General features: G+C 49.2%; 1 protein-coding gene across 13 annotated transcripts in view; it reads left to right on the forward strand.

The window, feature by feature from the left end:
• The window catches only part of NFASC (neurofascin), a 196,207-nt gene that overhangs the window by 130,094 nt on the left and 45,846 nt on the right, over window positions 1-20,267 (forward strand). For 8 of the 13 annotated variants that reach the window (XM_033200125.1, XM_033200127.1, XM_033200126.1 and 5 more), the window contains 9 exons: window positions 1,615-1,785; window positions 6,072-6,122; window positions 12,206-12,317; window positions 12,755-12,939; window positions 14,570-14,701; window positions 17,531-17,674; window positions 18,371-18,482; window positions 18,849-19,015; window positions 19,464-19,611. In XM_033200125.1, the coding sequence (XP_033056016.1) occupies window positions 1,615-1,785; window positions 6,072-6,122; window positions 12,206-12,317; window positions 12,755-12,939; window positions 14,570-14,701; window positions 17,531-17,674; window positions 18,371-18,482; window positions 18,849-19,015; window positions 19,464-19,611 (1,222 nt within the window). The remainder of the gene's footprint in view (window positions 1-1,614; window positions 1,786-6,071; window positions 6,123-12,205; window positions 12,318-12,754; window positions 12,940-14,569; window positions 14,702-17,530; window positions 17,675-18,370; window positions 18,483-18,848; window positions 19,016-19,463; window positions 19,612-20,267) is intronic. The other 5 variants (XM_033200137.1, XM_033200128.1, XM_033200129.1 and 2 more) reach the window with 1 other exon arrangement.

Genomic DNA, 20,267 nt, shown 5'->3' on the forward strand with positions numbered 1-20,267 from the left:
AGAATTTTCAGCTTTTCTGCACTGCTTTTTCCCCATCTTTGTGGTTTTATCTACCTTTGGTCTTCAATGATGGTGACGTACAGATGGGGTTTTGGTGTGGGTGTCCTTTCTGTTTGTTAGTTTTCCTTCTAACAGTCAGGACCCTCAGCTGCAGGTCTATTGGAGTTTGCTTGAAGTCCACTCCAGACCCTGTTTGCCTGGGTATCAGCAGTGGAGGCTGCAGAAGGGTGAATAGTGCTGAACAGCAAATGTTGCTGTCTGCTCGTTCCTCTGGAAGCTTTGTCTCAGAGGTGTACCTGGCCGTGTGAGGTGTGAGGTGTCAGTCTGCCCCTAGTGGGGGATGTCTCCCAGTTAGGCTACTCGGGGGTCAGGGACCCACTTGAGCAGGCAGTCTGTCCGTTCTCAGATCTCAAACTCCGTGCTGGGAGAACCACTGCTCTCTTCAAAGCTGTAAGATAGGGACATTTACATCTGCAGAGGTTTCTGCTTCCTTTTGTTTGGCTATGCCCTGTCCCCAGAGGTAGAGTCTACAGAGGCAGGCTTCCACCCAGTTCCAGCTTCCCGGCCACTTTGTTTACCTGCTTAAGCTTCAGCAATGGCGGGCGCCCCTCCCCCAGCCTTGCTGCCACCTTGCAGTTAGATCTCAGACTACTGTGCTAGCAATGAGGGAGGCTCCGTGGGCGTGGGACCCTCCAAGCCAGGCACGGGATATAATCTCCTGGTGTGCCATTTGCTAAGACCCTTGGTAAAGCACAGTGTTAGGGTGGGAGCGACCCAATTTTCCAGGTGTTGTGTGTCACAGTTTCCCTTGGCTAGGAAAGGGAATTTCCTTCCCCCTTGTGCTTCCTGGGTGAGGCGATGCCTCGCCCTGCTTCAGCTCTCGCTTGTTGGGCTGCACCCACAGTCCGACACACCCCCATGAGATGAACCTGGTACCTCAGTTGGAAATGCAGAAATCACCCACCTTCTGTGTTGCTCACGCTGGGAGCTGGAGGCTGGAGCTGTTCCTATTCAGCCATCTCGGTGCCACAGTGGTGCTTTCTTCTTAGGGATAAAAAACAAAGGTATACATTATAATTGATGATTACATTTTTACTAAATGCAGCAAGGCCAAGTTCAATTTCATTTAATTCAGCAAACTGTTGAGTGCCTCCTATATGCCGAGTCCTAAGACAGGTGCTAGGGCATAAGATGAACAGATCATGGTCCCTGGCCTCAAAGTGCTCTCGCTACTAGCTTGAGAATTTGAGCCTTGGGGAGCACCTGAAGGCTTGTGTTCCTTCTGCTGGCCCCACAGCCAGTGAGAGCTTTTGTAGCGTGAATAGGAGAGAGAAAAGTGTGGCCACAGATCATGGACATGGTGGGCAGACAGGTCTACGTCTAAACTCCTGCTCTCCTCTCTGCCTTTGCAATGCTGAACATATTACATCCTCTGCTTTCTGATCTATGAAATGGGAATAAGCCATACTTCAGAGTTGAGAGGACTAGACCAAGTGATGTCAAGCAACTGGTCGCCACCTGACCCTCTGTAAAGTGTTCTGTGTACCAGGACTGTGGTGGTGATGATTACTGTTATTAGTACTAACCTGCTGCTGTACCTCTGTTTTCTTATAGCCATGGAGCCCATCACCCAAGACAAACGTGTCTCTCAGGGCCATAACGGAGACCTGTACTTCTCCAACGTGATGCTACAGGACATGCAGACTGACTACAGTTGCAACGCCCGCTTCCACTTCACCCATACCATCCAGCAGAAGAACCCTTTCACCCTCAAGGTCCTCACCAGTAAGTGCAGGCCCCTGCCTGGGGGCTGGGGGCCAGGGAAAGAAACCCACTGATCCCACCCAGCCCTAGGTACCTGAGTCTAGGGGGAGACTTGTCCTTGAGGCTGAGCTAGAAATCCTTCCAGCTCATGGTTCCTGAGCCACTTCAGCTGCTCTTAAATGATCTCTCTTGACTGTGAAACCTTGAGTTAAACTTGGTCCTATTCTAAGTCAATTCTTCTTAAATTCTGGTGGGAATCAGAATCACCTTAGAACTTGGCAGCGTACCCAGAACCAGCCTATTGCACCTCAACAGCCCTGAGCCTCTTTGTTCTTTATGAGCCCTCCAGGTAATTCAAGTGCACCCCAGAGTCTGAGAACCACTGCTTCCAGTGGTCATCTAGAACCCCTCTCCGGACCCAGCTTGATTATTTCTTTTATTTCTTCTCATTGCTTGGTTATCTTTATTTCTACAAGAAACCCATAGCAGAAAATATGAAAATTAGTGGAGACACCAAAATAAATTGTATTTGATTCTGTAATATGTATATGCTGAACCATATGGAATCGCTATGTTTGTAAGTTGCAGGCTTATGTTTTAGTTTTATTTGTTTTCATTTCTATTCTCTGATTCTGTTTGACTGGTACAAAAGCAAATCAGCATTTCCTGACCCATTATAGCGTTGGTGGCTCTCCCTTGAGGAGCGAGAGAAGCTTAGTCAGAAATGTTCTTCTTGGCAAGGACAAAGCAGCCTAGAGCTTTTGCTGCAAAGTCTCAGCCCACTCAGGACGTTGGAAGTTCTCTATGTTGCTGTACACCATGGATTTGTAACACACACGCCTTCCATAAAGGAGCCCCCCAAAGAATAGACCTTAGTCTGGCTCATACGTGAGTGTTGTTTTCGATGCTCTGGACAGTGAGGATTGTCGGGGAGGCCAGTAGAGATCACTATGTGGGTGCTGGCAGTTTGCAAAGGTCAGAGAAAATAGGCTGACCCTGGCTTCCTGGAGCCCCTGCAGAGGTGGTGGACAATGGCTCCCCAGGTGGATGTGGGTCAGGAGAGGTTCGGGTGACATCACTTCTCATTCTGGACAGGTAGGGGGTGTAGCCATTAGCATTCTCTTTCTTCCTCCCCATCCCTGCTGATGATGGAGGCAGGTGGTCCTGAGAGCTGACACAGCCCCATGCTCCATTTTCACCATGGCACAGAGGTGGATCCAAAAGGAAGCAGCTTCCTTTTTTCTTCCCCTTCTCATGGTTTTTTTTTTCCTTTCTTTCTTTCTTTCACCTTTTCATTTTCTTCCTTTTTCTTTTTCACTTCCTTCTCTATTTCTCCTCCCTCTTTCTTATTCTTTCTTCTTTTCCCTCTCTCTGTTCTGCCTTGGAACTCCATTCTGCCTCCCTCTAATCACCGCCTCCTGCCTCTGCAGTGTCCCCACGCACTGATCTGCGTTGGTGCTGGGCTGCCGAAGGTGGTAGCCAGCAGGGTTGCCTGACACCTGCAGCAAGCCCCTCGCATTACTGGCAGGGTGACCTGGCTTCACTCTGCTTGCTCCCCCGTCCCTGGCTTTCTCATTCCTGACCCAAGCCCAGGGAGACCCCTTGGAGGAGAAAGTTGGTTTGTCTGCAGTGTCTCCTCGGTCCTGCCAACTGGCTAGGCTGGGGAGGACAGTGTGATCTGCCCAGAACCTCGGAGTGGCCTCAGCAGTCAGGACAGGACTAACAGCATTGGCACGGGGAGGAGCAGGGATGTCAAAACAAGATAAGATGCTTGCTGAGCTGAGACTGGACAGCCATCAGCGTCACCGCCAGGGCCCCTCTCTCCCTGCCCGGATGATGCTGGAAGTCAGCCTGCTGCTTTTGGAACTGAGTCAGTTGACCTTCTGCCATCCTGGGCAGAACCCATCACTGTCACTCAGAGTAGAGCAGTGGCCAAGCGATTGAGGTGGTAAAGAGTCTTCCTCTGTAGAATTAACTAACTTCCTCTGCAGTTAGAGATTTAAACAACATGTTGGAGTTGGACTTTCCAGAAACACTCTTTTCTCTACCAGAAAAAGTAGGGGATGTTTGTTAATGCTTCATTTCTGGGTCCTCTATTCCACTGAAAACTCTTTCCTCTGAATGGTGAGAAACCCCCTAGGTGATTGGAACAGAGCCCCATCAGCTTCCTGGAGTTCTCCCAGGGGTAGCTCTGGCTAGGAGCAAGTTCTGGGCATCTGAGCCAGCCCAGAATTAGGCACAGCTGCTTACAATAGCACATTGGTGCTCTCTCTACTTTCCTGTCTGGAGAGGACACAGGCTTTCTCTTGTACCTTCAGAACCAGGTCTGGGGTTGGAGGCAAAGCAGTCAGGCAGGGGCCGCTTCAAAGGCCCTATTCTCACCAGGCGTTCCTGTCACAGTTTGCCCATTTGGGAAGAAATAAATCTCATCATGTCCCATTTTCATTACCTGCATTGAAGGAAGTTGACAATGGTATGTAATGCAAAATACTGGGTAATCTGAAATCATTTTTAAAACCTGGGATGCAGTCAAAGATAAGCAGTGGAGTTGGGCTACAAACCTGGGCCCATCCCACTTTGCCCATGCTGTAACAGGTGCTGGGTGCCTCCTGATGCAATAAGAGGCAACTGTGGTAAGCGAGGAGGGTCCTCCCTGAGGCAGACACCAGAGCACACCCCTTCTTCCCCCCGATGTCTAAATGACCTTCTCGGAGCAGTCAAGTAAGTTTCCCTGAATTTCTCACATGTGCTCCAGAATTCACAAACCATGAGGTCAGTTCTGGGCGTGGGCTACTTCTCTGGAGAGAGATAGGTTGCATTTCACCTGGTGACGTGGGAGCATGAAGGAAGGGCCGTGTCATCTGTGTTTGCCACCATCCACCCCCAGGAGAGGAACAGAGTTGCCTCCCAAGACCAGCTGCAGCCCCGACCTGCCCTTGGGCCAGCCCATCTCTTTGTTACATTGTGGATTAGTTCCTGCCTTTAGCTCCAGATGGATCCAAGCAGACTTCCCAAACAGGCTGGGTCTCTATACCAAACCCCATCTTAGGAGAGAGTTTTGAATAATGAAAATCTTCCTACCAGGTGGTAAGCAGATTTGGTATGCAATGCAATGCCAGTCCCAGAAAAGGACTCTCATACCTCTTGCAACTAGTTGTAACGGGATTGGATCTGTCGTCAAATATGCAAATGTTTTGGCAGAGCCCCTGTTGTCCCTCAGGCAGTTGGATCGTGTTCTGAGCTCCTCAGGGCCATCTGCTTGGCTTCCAGTCAGCTGCACCCCAACCCCTTTTAGTACTGTCACAGTTTGAACCCAGTCGCTGGGAGGGACCGGAGGTAGAGAGGGAAAAGCTCCTTTAGGACACTGGCATGATGATGTGTCCTCTTCTGAAATGTCTTTCTCACTAAGGAGTAAATGCCACAAGTTTGAATTACCTAACACTGGAACTGAAGCCACTGATCTTGCTCCATAAAGAATGTCTTCAATCCTGCATAGTCTAGAGAGCTTCGAACCTCCAGAATGTTCAGCAGGACTTTCCTAGTCTGAAGTGTAGAACTCACAGTTTGCACTTTCTCCTGTCCCAAGCACCATTTCTAAATTCTAAAGCCTGAACCTCAGGGATGCGCTCCCCACCTCACTGAACCACTCCCAGCATCCTCTTACAAGGAGGGCTTTCTGCCAACAGAGACATCTCCAAGATCATAGTGGTACCCACCTGGTCAGACTCCAGTGACACATGTTGCTGGGTGTGGCCAGGGCCCCTTGGCCCCACTCTTTTGGTCAATGACCTCCTCCCATTTACCGCCAACCCCCTGCAGCTTAGCTTCTGCCCAGGCAGGACTTTGCTCTTCCCCGGAGCTCACTAACACTCCTTTCTCTTTAGCTGCTCCAAGAGCTGGCCTGACCCAGAGTCCTGGGAACTGAGGATTTTGATAAGAAGGAGTTGTTCAAAAGACGGCTACAGGACACCACTAATCCTTCTCTCATTTGTTTGAAAATATAGCAGGACCAAATAATTAAAGTTCAAACCTAATTTCTTTAATTTTAAAAAAACCATTATTTTATTATTGCCTTCTTTTGCAGGATTTAACCTTTTTTTTTTCTCCTTTTGTGGACTGTTTTGTGTTGCTTGTTCTTCACTGAGCGTATTGCCTTTCCAAATATGCCGTGTTTTTCCTTTGCAAAAGACCACTGCTGCCCTCCTCGGTTGTTTTTGTGGCTTTGCATTTGTTTTTTCTCTCCCCGTTTATGCCTCTGTGACTTCTCCGTGGCCTCCTATTTGCTCACCCTCTTTTGTTTATTACAGACCACCCTTATAATGACTCGTCCTTAAGAAACCACCCTGACATGTACAGTGGTGAGTCGCAGCGGTAACCTTGGGAGTAACCTTGCCTGTGCTAACCCCAGTTTGCCTAACTTGACTGATACCACATCATTAACTCCTGCTGGGTGGCAGCTGGCCCAGCCAGGGTGCCAAGATGACACCTCCAGAAGGCTGCCTGCCAGGAGGCAGTGTGGGGGTTTGAGGTGGCCCACCTGGTGGTATGGTCTCCTCTAACAGGCATGCCTGAAGTTGCTGAATTCTCAACAAGTTGTTCAAACCAGGGTAGGATTTCAAAAAAACTTCTTGAAAAGCAGAAACTTTTACTGAAAAGTAGAAGCTTAGGAATCAGGGATGGACGGGTGGAGAATATCTTAGAATAGGTGAGTTCCATAGTGAAGAGGAAACAGGAAGTCTGGTTCCTATTGGTAGTTGAAAGAACACAGAAAGCTTGTTAGTATGTTCAGTTAACTCTTACGTGTCGAGATAGGAATTGCCTGCTTTGTAATCTCAACTTAGTTACCGGGAGTACCATTTCACAGCGAGGTCTCATGTCTCTTTAAAATCCGTCTGGGCAATAGGAGTAAGAGTCCAGCTCTGAGTTCTCTTTCAAGATGAGTATAAATGAGGTGAAACCATCCACTGTACCCTCTCACCTGGGCCTCTCCCCTCCTCTGGTAGTGTATGCAAATCCAGTGCCCACCAGTCCACACTTGCGAGATGTGGAACAATTACAGTGAGGCATGGTTCTAACTCATCACACAGCTGGTTGCTCAGTCTGATTAATAAGGTAATTGGCTGTTTCCACACCTGAGTTACCACCATGGCTCCAATATGTGTTATTTTCCCTGAGCAGCCAGAGGCACCATCATTTGCTGGCTCTGGTGAGGCAGCTGGCCCCCATCATTAGTTATGCCTCAGAAGCTGAGGCTACAGGTCTCCAAGGGACATCACTGTGGGCTGAAACAGATAGGAAGTGTCTGCACTGCGATGTGCTAATATAAAGGATGATGAGTGACTGGAGTAGGGGATGGGATGAAGGAGCGGGAGTCAGAGAGAGAGGCAAAGGCTCTAACTTGGCACCAAGCAGCTAGAACCACACTGAGACCCTGCCAAAGAGATTTACTACCCAAGGAATCAGGGGACCTTTGTTGGATTCTAAGCATTGTTTGTTTTCAAGATAATGGGGCCATCCACTATTGTGTTAAGAGCCCCAGAGCCCTGGTATGGAATGGGCCTTGTTCTACATTGGATTCCAGGTAATCTGTTATAGGAAGTATTCTGTAAGCCAGAGTATATCAGAGCCAGAAGGTCCCTTAGAGACCATCTGGTCTAAGTTCCTCACTTTATGGAAGATAAGTCATGCAGGGGAACATATGCATAGAGTTGTTTTATCAATGGAATAAGTTCGAGTGATTCTGGTCACTTAAACCAGTTTGTGACCGTTGATCAAACTATTCTTGCACGAGAATGAGTGGGAGTTATGAGACCCATCCAGGACTAGGAAACAAGCAAAGCTTACAAAAGTTGATGTGGAGATTGACCCCTTGTCCTCAATCCAGGGTTGGATGGAGTTGACCCAAGTATGAAGCTGCTGGAAAGGATATAAAGTCAAAGGAAGACATATTTTGAACACAAAGCAGCTAGGCTGATGCTTCTAGCAAGATATCAAAGGGAAAAGGAAGGAAGATGACTTCTTTCTGGAGTGCAGGCATCTGGACAGAGAGACTTGATGAAAAGTGCCCAGTGCATCTGTTTGGCTCTGAAATATGGCATGTCCCTTTTGTAGCAGGAGGGCCGCCCCATAATTCTATTTTGTTTTAGTGATTTCTAGAGTGGATTGGTATCCTCTGAACGTTGCCAGGTGCCCCCTGACCTGCTGAGTGGCAGGAGAATCTGGTCTGAGATTGTAACTTACCACTTAGGGTTCACCCAGGTGAGGAGATTAAGGAGGTGGTTAAGAGTGTGTGCTCTGGGGTAGACTGCCTTGAATTAAATCCAAGGTCCGGGACATACCATTGAGTGATGCTGGGTAAGTCATTTAGTCTCAGAACTTTAATGTTCTCATCTGCCAAATGGATGTATTACCTGTCTCATAGGATTGTTGTGAAGATTAAACAGGATAATGTGCTTATGGTTCCTAGTATGTGTTGGGCACATTCTCGATACTTAACAAATGTTACCCATTATTGGTTTTAAAGGGAATGGTTTAGTGTTGACTGTATCCTGGATAGTTCCTCTATGTTTCTGAAATTAAGAAGGACACAGAGAACTTAAAGAGAAACCAAGGGGAGAAAAGCAGGCGCAATTATAGGAAGAAAGTACCATAGAGAGAGAAATTGTAGGGCAGATCAGAGAAACAAAAGCTGTTCAGATCCTCAGCTGTGCTGAGGACTGCATAAGAAGAAAAGCTCCAACTACTGCATATGGGATTTGGGTTAGACTTACAGGAGAAATTTCCTGGCGCTGAAAGGTATCAAATATTACAAGACAAAGAGTTTTTCCTATCTTCTGGGGTTGTTTGGTCAGCCATTCCTAGAGTGAGAGAGGTGGATGAGATGCCAAGAATCTGGCCCCATGAGTCTCTGGTTCTCAATTCTGAGAATCGAAAGCAGCAAAGTGGTCTGGATGTAGGATCCAGATGCCCCTAAAAGCTGTTTTTGGCAGAGGTCCTCAGATACGTCTGATTCGTTGAACCCTCTTGTCCTGTTAACACATAGCACTTGACAGAGGGGGGCAACTAAGATTGTCAGCAGTCTTGGTGTTTCCTCCGAAGAGATGATCAAGAGGCATTTTTCATTGGACCTTTAAGGCCAACATGGTCAAGGCATTGTCATCTGTTGTCTGCTCGCTGACCATATTCCCCCAGAAACCCATGAGCCCACTCTGAGCCACAGCTTACAAGAGCAGGAGAGGACTGGCTGTCCCTGGGCAAGAAGTCAGATGGGCCTGTGAGGGAAGCTCTTCCTGAATCCACACAGATATGAGCTTTAGCATATGAACTCTGAGTTTGATCAGGCATTAGGTCAGACCCCACTCTGAAGATCAGGGCGAATAACTAATACTCTCCAGGGACCCCTGCCTCCATGATGAAAGAGGGTATCCCATGATAAGATGAGACAGTCATCTGCCACCATTTAGAGTTTCATCTAGTAATCACTGTTGTCTTAGAGTTTTCCTGTCTCTACTTCTGCAGGGAAGGAAATTAGGCACCCTCTTTGAGAACAGTAGCTCTCAAAGCCACCAGCTATATTATCCTTCCTAAATTTTCATATGAGTTCCTCCTGCTGCAATTGACTGCATTTCTTCATAACCTTTCCTTTAGGGCCGTCCATCTCATTCCTTAATGATACTGTGTCCCCCAAATCTTCTTCAAGTTTCCATGCCTTTAAGAATCCAACTGAGGTGACTTCAACGCTGCTGAATTCCCTCCTCAGCTTCTTTTTCTCCACCTTGGGCCTGAGTTTTTTAATAGCCACTGAGGAGAGATGGGATCTTAGCTGAGATAGTGAGAATAGTAAAACATAGTGGAAGAGTTTCACCAGAGCACCTCACCAAGACAAAAATATCTTTCTCCTTTACCTCTTTTGCCCTTGGGTTTTCTTTGGTTTGAATAAGAAAGATATTCCTGAAGCTGACTGTCAGAAGTAGGAACAAGTGGGATGCCCATCTTTAGACAGAGAGGCAATGTAGAGTGGGTGGAAAGCACAAGTTTTTGGTGCTAAATGGCACATAATCAAAAACATAACTAGCTTGTAACCTTGGGCAAGTCTGTTGACTTCACTGAGCCTCAGTTGCCTCTGCTGAAAATGGGGATACAACCCTCTAGGTTTGCTGTGAGGATTAAGCATAAATGGTGGTGTGGTTGGAGCTGTCAGCACAGTGCATGGTCCCTAGCAAACGTTCACTGAATGGTGGCCCTGATTAGGACCTCTGACTTTTAGGATGCTCTCCCCTTTTTTTGAACTTTGGCTTTTTTCCAGTAGCTTCTCCTTCTTTAGGATAATTCTATTGTTGCAAGCCCACATCCTACAAACGCAATATTGCTATAACCTTTTTATAGTGACAGTTACAGCACGTCAAGGCACCCACAGCGGGACTCTGTGCTAAATTTTCCTCCTTCCCATCGTTATTGCTTTGCTGGGTTGTGTGTGCTCGTGGTGTCACATGTTATGGTGTAAATTAAATGTCCATAGGGTCACAGATTGGTTTCTGCAGATTTCGTCCGAGTGTGGAAGGAGTATGACGACTGAGCTGGGATCTCTTCCACATAATCCCAGGGTTCCCAGCTCTCGACGGATTCACCAACCTGACAACAGAGCCTTCTGCCCTAGAATCTCCTTTCCTCATAGTGCCCCTGCGTCTTGGTTGTTTTGGTGATTCCGTGATGGTGGGTGGGAGGAAGCTGTTGGTGTCGGGCTTCCTTGGTGCTGAGAATTGGATGCTACAAGAGTTATAGATATAGATGATAACCAATTAACCACATAATGGATTAACCCCTTCAGTAGTCACTATTGTAATGTGTATGCTGGTGGGACAGATGAGGCATCTACAGAAAGAGAAATAATATGGGTTAAATTGCTGCCTTATTTTTTGTTCTCTTCTTCCCCTTCAATCCATTCACCTCATAAACCTTTGTTGAGCATTTGCTGTATGTCGTGTATTGTACCATCAGCCTAGTTACCCTCTGCACATGTTTCATCCTTTCTTCTTTTGACAAAAAGATAAAATAGAAGCAAACTCTATGAATTGCACTCTACTGGTACCAAGGGAGAGAGTTGAGTGCCCCAGAACAGGAGCCCCACTGGTGCAGCCAGGCCCCAGCAAACCCAGCAAGCTCCTTTAGGAAGCACCAGTTACATGGGGATAAAGTCCCCCCGCACTCTGTCCTCACTCTACCAGCACCGATTCACCCATTAAACCCTGGATAACCGTCTTCATCCTCACCCCAGGCGTCTCTGAGGCCTCCCAGCTCCTGGCAGCCCTGCCTTCCCTCCACCTCTCCCTTGTCCAGCTGAGTCTAAGACTCCGTTAAACCCATGGGTGGACTCAGCTTCTGTTTTTGTTTTTAGCCATTCTTGTGTATGATCGTACACCTTGGCCAGGAGGTGCTTCCTCCAGTTTCCCTTTTGCCTTGGGGTTTCCGGATGGAAAATTCTTATTCTTTTCCCTTCCATCTTACCCATTCCCCTAGAGCTATACGAAGAGCTCTGGGGGAAGAGGTGAGGCTCGGGGAAGGTGGGGTTCACTCTGTCATGGGTGGATCCATGCTGGCACAACCCTTCTACAGAGAAACAACCATCCTGAAAATGCCAGTCTCTGTGAGCCACCTGGCCTTCAAGACCTGCATGAATCTCATTGATTTCAGACCCATGACTGTTCCGGCCTAGTTGAATTATAGATCACCTCCTCCAACTTGGCAGCCACTTTTCTCTCACCCCCTCCCCAAGCAACTCACATGTAATTACTATTCCCCTCCCCAGCCGTCTTCCCAAGTCATTAGTGAGGAGGCAGAATGGTCTTGGCCCCAGAGTGATTTCCTGTCATCTCTGCTCATTAATTCTCTCCATGTCTTTGCTAAGCCATTAATAACTCCCCCTGCATTTCTGATTGTTTGTGCAGGCTTTGTGACTCCATCCCAGCACCTTGTTTTCAGGAACCCAAAGAGCAGGTTGTCTGTCCTGTGGCCCCAGTACATGCCTTCTCTGCTTCCAGATCCCTGCCTGGGGAGAAGGACCGCTGCTGAGATGGCCTGCTCTGGGGGCCACACAGTGGCCTCTGGGATCCCAACACAAGCTGCTTGGGAGTAGATCTCGCACTGCTCAGACAGCCCCTCCCTGTATCAGGGAAGGGGAGATTCCCTGAACCTGAGGGAAGCTGGGCTCCTCCAGGCAGATCCTTTCAGAACCTAGAGCTCCTCTCACTCATGCTGGTGGGGCTGAGGAGCCCTGAGCTTCCTAACACACCTCACTTAATGAGGTCCAAGTCCTTGGGGTGGTTTCAGCTGGGAGGATCCAGCAGGGGCGGTGATGCCGTTTCTTTCTAGCCTGACAGCATTGGCCTAGCGGCGTCTGCCTTCTGGAAGGAGGCTCACGGGAGTTTGTTCTCTCCTGTTTCAGCCCGAGGAGTTGCAGAAAGAACACCAAGCTTCATGTATCCCCAGGGCACTGCGAGCAGCCAGATGGTGCTTCGTGGCATGGACCTCCTGCTGGAATGCATCGCCTCCGGGGTGTATGTGCAGTTTGCAGCCCCTCTTCTAGCCACCCTCCAGGAGGATGGGGATGGGAGCTTGTTCATGCTCTTGTTAATGCCACATTTAGTGCATACCAGTAGCACAGCAGAAAGAGAAGCAAACAGCCCCTAGTGGGCAGGGTGTTGCAAACCATAGTCATCTCCATCCCATTCTGGCCATCTCTGTTTTGGATAATGAGGAAAGGTGATTAGGCATCCCGTATATGCGTTAGAATCTTGTGGGACGTTAGCTAAACCTTCAAGTTCTCTGTGGCTGAGCATCCTCCTCTGTACAGGAAAGATCAGCTCTTAGAGGACATGCATCCCCTGGGCCCAAGTATGCTTTTAGGCCACCTGGGTGTCCCCAGCTCTATAGAAGAGGAGAAGGGCCATGTTTAGTGATAACTTCTTTGTTTCCTGCCTGGCGCCTCTCCTAGCCCAACACCAGACATCGCATGGTACAAGAAAGGTGGGGACCTCCCATCTGACAAGGCCAAGTTTGAGAACTTTAATAAGGCCCTGCGTATCACCAATGTCTCCGAGGAAGACTCCGGGGAATATTTCTGCCTGGCCTCCAACAAGATGGGCAGCATCCGGCACACGATCTCGGTGAGAGTAAAGGGTACGTTGTGTGTATTTCTCATTATGATTATTTTGCCAACCCTGAACACCATGCCCACCCTTCCCTCTGAGGGTGGTTGGGGACAGAGTGAGTGGGGGAGACTTCCAGCCCACTGGCCAGTGGCTATGGCAATCTGCTATGGATGGTGTCACTCACTGGACGTGAGAGGGTGTGTGCATGCCCATGCATGGGGCAGAGGGTGTTAAGGGAAGGAGATCCACCCTGACCATCACCCACCTCTCCTTGATGCCAACGCTCCCTCAGCAGGTGAATTTCCTCACATGGCCCATTTGAATCATTCCCAGAGCCTTCTTTTTCCTTTCGTTTTGCATTCCCGTTCGTGATGTGTCACGTGAGCCCGTGCTGTCTGTGTACCTATGCATGATGCTGTGCTGCTTTTTAAAACTGGGGAGAGCTTATGGCCAAAATTATTTTTTAAAATCCCTTCCTAACCCCCAAAGCAAAGAGGGCCCACCTGAGTGATTGCAGGCACCAGAGCGCATGGCGTCATGGGTCCCAGCCATGTGTGGCAGGCTGCACTGGTCACTGTTTGGTCTGGGGCTGCACGGATGGTTGAGATGATGATGTCCGAGACCAGAGTCCAGGAACTTTCTTAGCACATGGTCGATTGATCTTGTGACCTTGGTTTCAGCACCACACACAAATTAGGGAGTTCTTAGACTTTAGGGGGTGGGGGTTAGGTATCAAGATCTTTGAGAATCTGATCTGAAAGGCTCACTTCTCAGAAAAACCCACATTTCTACATATTCACAAAATTGTCCAATCAATTGAATGAGGTGGCCAGCTAAGAAATGCTCTAGTCAGGTGTGGTGCCTCACATCTGTAATCCCAGCACTTTGGGAGGCCGAGGCGGGCAGATTACGAGATCAGGAGATCGAGACCATCCTGGCCAACATAGTGAAACCCCATCTCTACTAAAATTACAAAAATTAGCTGGGCCTGGTAGGGTGTGCCTGTAATCCCAGCTACTTGGAAGACTGAGGCAGGAGAATTGCTTGAACCTGGGAGACGGAGGTTGCAGTGAGCCGAGATCACGCCACTGCACTCCAGCCTGGGAGACAGAGCGAGACTCCATCTCAAAAAAAAAAAAAAAAAAAAATACTCTAACCAAAGTTCAGTGCCTAAAGGAATGAATATAAGGCTTTTCCTAAAGGGTCTGATCTTGCAAAACACAGATCCAGAGGGACCAGCACGGTGCCCGCTTTACCACCTTCCCTGGCAGTGGAGCCATTGGATGCACACCGCAGACACTAGTGACCTCAAAAAGCATTTGCACCCAGGCCTCCTGTGAGGATTCTGATTTAGTAGGTCTGAGACAGGTCCTAGCATCCCTTTTTTTAAAAAAGCTCTTCAGGGGATTGTAATGAGCAGCCCCAGTTTAGAACTATTGTTCTGTGAACTCAAAATAGACGGGTCAGCATCTGTGCAGCCAAGCCAGCCAGATACAGGCTGGACCAAGTTATCCCTGTGAGGACAAGCCCTAGGGCAGGTGGTGAGCGCCTGGTGCTGGGACTCAGGGGCTCCTACCACACTAGAGGGAGACTGCTTGCTTTCTTCTGCCTGTCCCATGCCATCTAACTCCCCTGCCTGTGCCTGTCATGTCTTCCAGCTGCTCCCTACTGGCTGGATGAACCCAAGAACCTTATCCTGGCTCCTGGCGAGGATGGGAGACTGGTGTGTCGAGCCAATGGAAACCCCAAACCCACTGTCCAGTGGATGGTGAATGGGGAACCTTTGCAATGTAAGTAGCGAGCTGTTGTCCTATCTGACTCTCATCTCTCTCCTATCAAAGGCTTCAGATTCCTGTCACTATGCCAGCGTTGGTCACACTAGAAGTTCAGGAAAAGAGAAGCCCACTGGTGGCTGCTTCTCAGTTGCCTATCTTTTTGGACATCCCGAGAAACCTACCCTCTCTTTGTGTTACAGTACAGGAAGTCTGGAACTCTGTGGTCATATTCCCATGCTTAAGGGATTTCTGCTGTCTTGGGGTTTTTTAAATCTCTGCTTTCTTCCCCTGAAGAAGCCCAGTTGATGGCCTGGGGACTGTGGCTGCATCTCTTGGGGGTTGGGCTCTGAGTGACAGTTGGGGCTTGGAAGGTAGAGGAGAGCTCAGTAACCCCATTGTTGGTTACTCAAGTTCTGCTCTCTGCTGAGGGCAAAAGAAGAAGCAGGGTTGTACAATGATGTGAAATATTATGGTTAGATATGAGGAAGAGCGGATGCACAGGTGCAGTTTATTGAGTATGCTTAGACTTTGGGGACATTTAGTCCTGCCCAGGTGGATGGAGTAGATGCCTCCAAGGCTCCTTATAATCAGTGGCCTTGGTCAAGTTTTCATATCGTAGACTCTCTGGTTGCATTCACTTTTCAAAATGTCCTGTCCTCACTTTCTCTAAGTGGTCGGAGAAAATGTAAACAATGGTATCAGCCAAATGGGGAAAATGTAGATGGCAAGAACTCAGAATCTAACTCACGAACAGCAGCTGGTAGAAGCAGGTGGAGAAGGGGGGACACAGGTAGAGGAGAGGGTAAGAATTTACCTTTTTAGATATTTATTGTGTGCCACATTCTGTGCTAGATGCTGCACCCTTGTTGTGGCTATACTGTCAAACATTTAAGGTGAGGAAATAAGGTTCTCGTCAGTGCAGTGAGTTGCCCAAAATCTCATGGCTAGGAAGTGGTGAAGCTCTGGGTTGCCGTGAGTCTGCAATACAACAGCACCAGCTAGTACTGAACCTAGTTATCCCCAGTAAATGTTACTCCCCCAGCTACAAGCAGAGGTATGAACACTGCCTGCCTTCTGCAGTTCTCTCCATCTTAATAGGACTTTGGGGGTAAGGCAGACAATTGCACTTAACTTTATAGCACCATTCAATAAAGGCAGCCCAGGACTTGCAACTGAGCCTCAGCCCTGGAAAGGTCACCTGTCACTCTCCCCAGGGAACATGTAAGGGGAGTGACTGGGAGGAAAATTGGTTGCACGAGAATTTGCCAGGCAAGGAGGTGTATAAGTTGCTGGCACTGCCTTCCTTGGTCCCTTTTCACTGACTGGTGACCCAGGCATGGATGATAAGAATGCCAACCTTGTCTTCCTTTCCCATCTGCTGATTCCCCAGTTCTGGGCTCAGACTGGCTATCTGTGGAGTGGCACCTGCAGGGCGACTCCTGCATCCTCCGCTGACTTCCCCTGCAGGTCTGAGTGATCTTGAATGCGTTTTGTAAGCTAAGTCATCAGCTTGCTAGTCCAGAAATCTTAGGAAGAAAGTCACTTTCTAGTGGTTAAAGATGAGAAAAGTGGCAATTCTTTACATTTCTAGAAAATGTTTGGTCTTACACGTCATCGTTGTTCTCTTATCTTAGCCTTCCTTAGATTAGGGGAAAGTGGAAGTGATTCTTCCCATCTTACAGATGAAGGAAATGAGGCCCGGAAAGGTTTGTTGATTTACCCCAGATCCCAGAGTGAAGTGTGGGCAGAACAAAGACCCCTAGCCCTCTCCAGCCTCTGCTCTCTGCATCCCAAGCCAGCAGTACTAGAACTGTGGCAAGAATATCCTCTCTCAGTTTAGGATACATTTTTGGGGAGGAGCTGTGAACTTAGGCAAATATAAGGACTCATGCCATTTTCAAGAGGCATTGGCTTATGGGTTTAACTTTGTGAATGTTTGAAGCATGCTCTCTTTTTTTTTTTTTTTTTTTTTTTTTTTTTTGAGACGGAGTCTCACTCTGTCGCCGGGGCTGGAGTGCAGTGGCCGGATCTCAGCTCATTGCAAGCTCCGCCTCCCGGGTTCACGCCATTCTCCTGCCTCAGCCTCCCGAGTAGCTGGGACTACAGGCGCCCGCCACCTCGCCCGGATAGTTTTTTGTATTTTTTAGTAGAGACGGGGTTTCACAGTGTTAGCCAGGATGGTCTCGATCTCCTGACCTCGTGATCCGCCCGTCTCGGCCTCCCAAAGTGCTGGGATTACAGGCTTGAGCCACCGCGCCCGGCCGAAGCATGCTCTCTTTAGAGGATGGGAAGGTGGTAGATTCTGTCTATTGTATATTGCTTTGTCCTTTTCAAAACACATTTAAATATATGCACACTGGATTCAAATGATAATAACAATATGTGTTAGACCTTCTGTTCATCACTTTGTACATGCATAAAATCTCAGGTTATCTTCACAAAAACCCCAAGAGGTGATCTGTTATTCCCATTCTGCAGACAAGGAAACTGAAGCTTACAGAGATTGAGTGATGCTGGTAGTAAGTGATGTGGTTAGAACCCAAACTGCTTTCTGTTTCCAAAGCTAATGCTCTCAACCACACCTGCCCAGTGGGTATGTAGGTTGAACAAGAATCCATATTCCATACTCTAGACTATATTAGAAATAAACCCCACAGGTTCAGAGAAGGGCTGAAGGTCACACACAGCCCAGCACTGGCGAGGCCAGAAGCCCTGTCATCTGGCCCCTCACCTGGTGCTCCCCACGGCACCCCAGTTGTTCCTGGGAGCCCTGGCCAGAGCCTCAAGTGCCCTTCACCCTGCCCTTCCTATCTCTCATGAGGAACGTCTCTTTCTTGTCTGTAGCGGCACCACCGAACCCAAACCGTGAGGTGGCTGGAGACACCATCATCTTCCGGGACACCCAGATCAGCAGCAGGGCCGTGTACCAGTGCAACACCTCCAACGAGCATGGCTACCTGCTGGCCAACGCCTTCGTCAGTGTGCTGGGTGAGTGTGCCCTTCGCAGCCTGTCTCCCCCTCCTCCCCACTACTGCGCAGTCTCCCTGGGGCTTGGTTATGTCATGGGGCACACTTTCTTCTCCGGGGATTGGCCAAGCTGGGTGAGGTAAGAAGATGGTGGAGAGTGGAAACATGGAGATGGGAAAAATTTTGTAAGAGGGATGGAGGACTTAAAATTCACAAAGCTGAATAAGCAGACAGTTAATTCCATCAGAGCAGTCAATCTTAGTCTTCTCCCTCCCCTGATGAGATAGAGTGGGACTGTCTCATCTCCTTGCTGTATCCATGTTGACTTCCCCTGGGTTTGCAGCTGGATCTCACGGTGGGAAATGGTTCCGAGTATATTTGCTGCACCCCATGGGCAGGGAGAGGGTAGTGGGAGGGGTAGCTGGGAAATGCCTTTGGGGTGTGGTGGTGCAGCTACAGAACCTGCTGGATAATTTGGGGAGACCCTTTGCAAAAACTGGATTTCAATGTAGGGTAGGTTGAGGGCAGAAGCAGGAGTAAGCTTCTCCTTCCGCACCTCATCCCTAGGGGCTTCCTGAAGGAGGGAAGTTTGATAGGGGAAGGTGCCTCAGTGCTTGGGAAGCTGCTGTAAGCAGAAGGCATGCAGAGGTGAGACCGAGGGGGAAGAGATGGAAGAGTTAGACTCAGTACTCGAGATCGGTTCTCTGGGAATTTCAGATGTGCCGCCTCGGATGCTGTCGCCTCGAAACCAGCTCATTCGAGTGATTCTTTACAACCGGACGCGGCTGGACTGCCCTTTCTTTGGGTCTCCCATCCCCACACTGCGATGGTAAGTTCCAGGAGACCGGGCCTTCCACAGCAGGGGTCACTTGTCTCATCTTCTCCTTCTCATCTGGTCCATAGTAGGTGTTCAGCAAGACCTAGGAATCTTAAAGATTCAAAGCTGGGAGGAAGTTGGCAGATCATCTGGATCAACCCCCTCATTGTACAGAATGGGAAACCGAGACCTAGAGAGGGATGGAGGCTTGCCAGGGCCACCTGGTGGTTAGAGGCAGACCCTCTGAGGCTCAGGGCTCCAGACTCCTAGCATGGGGCTCCTTCCACAGCCCCCACGGTCTCTCTTGATTGGCTGCTGCCCCTGCCCTTGGGCTGGTCCTGTCTCAGGATGCTGTGTGTTCTGCTGCTCTGTTGTGAGGTTTAAGAATGGGCAAGGAAGCAACCTGGATGGTGGCAACTACCATGTTTATGAGAATGGCAGTCTGGAAATTAAGATGATCCGCAAAGAGGACCAGGGCATCTACACCTGTGTCGCCACCAACATCCTGGGCAAAGCTGAAAACCAAGTCCGCCTGGAGGTCAAAGGTAAAGGAGAGGGTTCGCCAGTGGGAGTTTGGAGAGGGGCGAGGAGGCCCTGCTCACAGTTATCCACATGCAATATTCACGTTGAAAATGCACCACACCTATCTTTAACCTGGAATGGGCTCCCCAATGTGCACCTGTGGAGTCCATTTAGGATCCGTGTGGTCCAAAGAGAATTAGGGAAGGGAAACCTTCTGCTCACAACAACTCCCCACTACCACCCCAGAAATTACATCATATATTCCTGAGCCAGATGGAGAGGATTTGGGGCATTACCTGCTTTTGGGATTACCCACCCAGAACTCTGCTCCATTCATACCACAGCATGCTGTTTGTGCCCCGCTCCATAGTTGGCCCGAGGCCTCGAAGGCAGACATATGCCACTGTGTGGCCGCATGGGGTTGCTGGGCAGAGAACAGGCCAGTGGCGAGTTCTCTGGGCTTCTCCACAGACCCCACCAGGATCTACCGGATGCCTGAGGACCAGGTGGCCAAAAGGGGCACCACGGTGCAGCTGGAGTGTCGGGTGAAGCATGACCCCTCCCTGAAACTCACCGTCTCCTGGCTGAAGGATGACAAGCCGCTCTATATTGGAAACAGGTTTCTCTTCCTCCCTTCCCACTTCCTAGTGCTAGTCTGAGGCACATTTTCTTTTCCTTGCTGTTGGTGACACATGGAAGAACACAGGGACAGGGAACCCGTGTCATGCATGTCACCAAGGAGCTACTGCAGAGGGGGTGATGGCCTTGGCAACTCCCCCACTTCGGGGGAGACCCCCTCCCCAACCCTGTACAACCTCCCTCTCTCCCACCAGCTCCCTGCTTCTCTCTCCTACACCTCCTCTCTCTCCCTCTTCTCAATCTCTTCACTTCTCCTCTCCCTCTCTCCCCTCACTCCTCCTCTTTTCCATTTCCTTTTTGTCTTCTCTTTTCCTCCTCCGCTGCATCCCAGGCTCCAGCCTTTCAGCCGTATTTGCAGTACCCGTAATCTTCAGCAGAGGGCAGGGTTGATCTGAGCCAGCTCTCAGTTCTCAGCCTGAAACTGGAATGCTTTTACTACACCCATGCCTGCCCCTCTCCTCAGATCCTGATTTCACTGGTGTAGGGTAGGACTTAGGACACTGGCAGTGTTTAAACGTCCCCCTGGGGGTTCCGGTGTGCATCAGGGTTGAGAACCGCTGTTCCAAGCCTCCTTCCCCAGGGCTCACTTTGCTTTACCTTCTTCCATCTCGGGGGAGCAAAGTTGTGCAGGGCCCT

This window comes from Trachypithecus francoisi, unplaced genomic scaffold (assembly GCF_009764315.1).
Source record: "Trachypithecus francoisi isolate TF-2019V2 unplaced genomic scaffold, Tfra_2.0 Lachesis_group5, whole genome shotgun sequence".
Lineage (NCBI taxonomy): Eukaryota > Metazoa > Chordata > Mammalia > Primates > Cercopithecidae > Trachypithecus > Trachypithecus francoisi.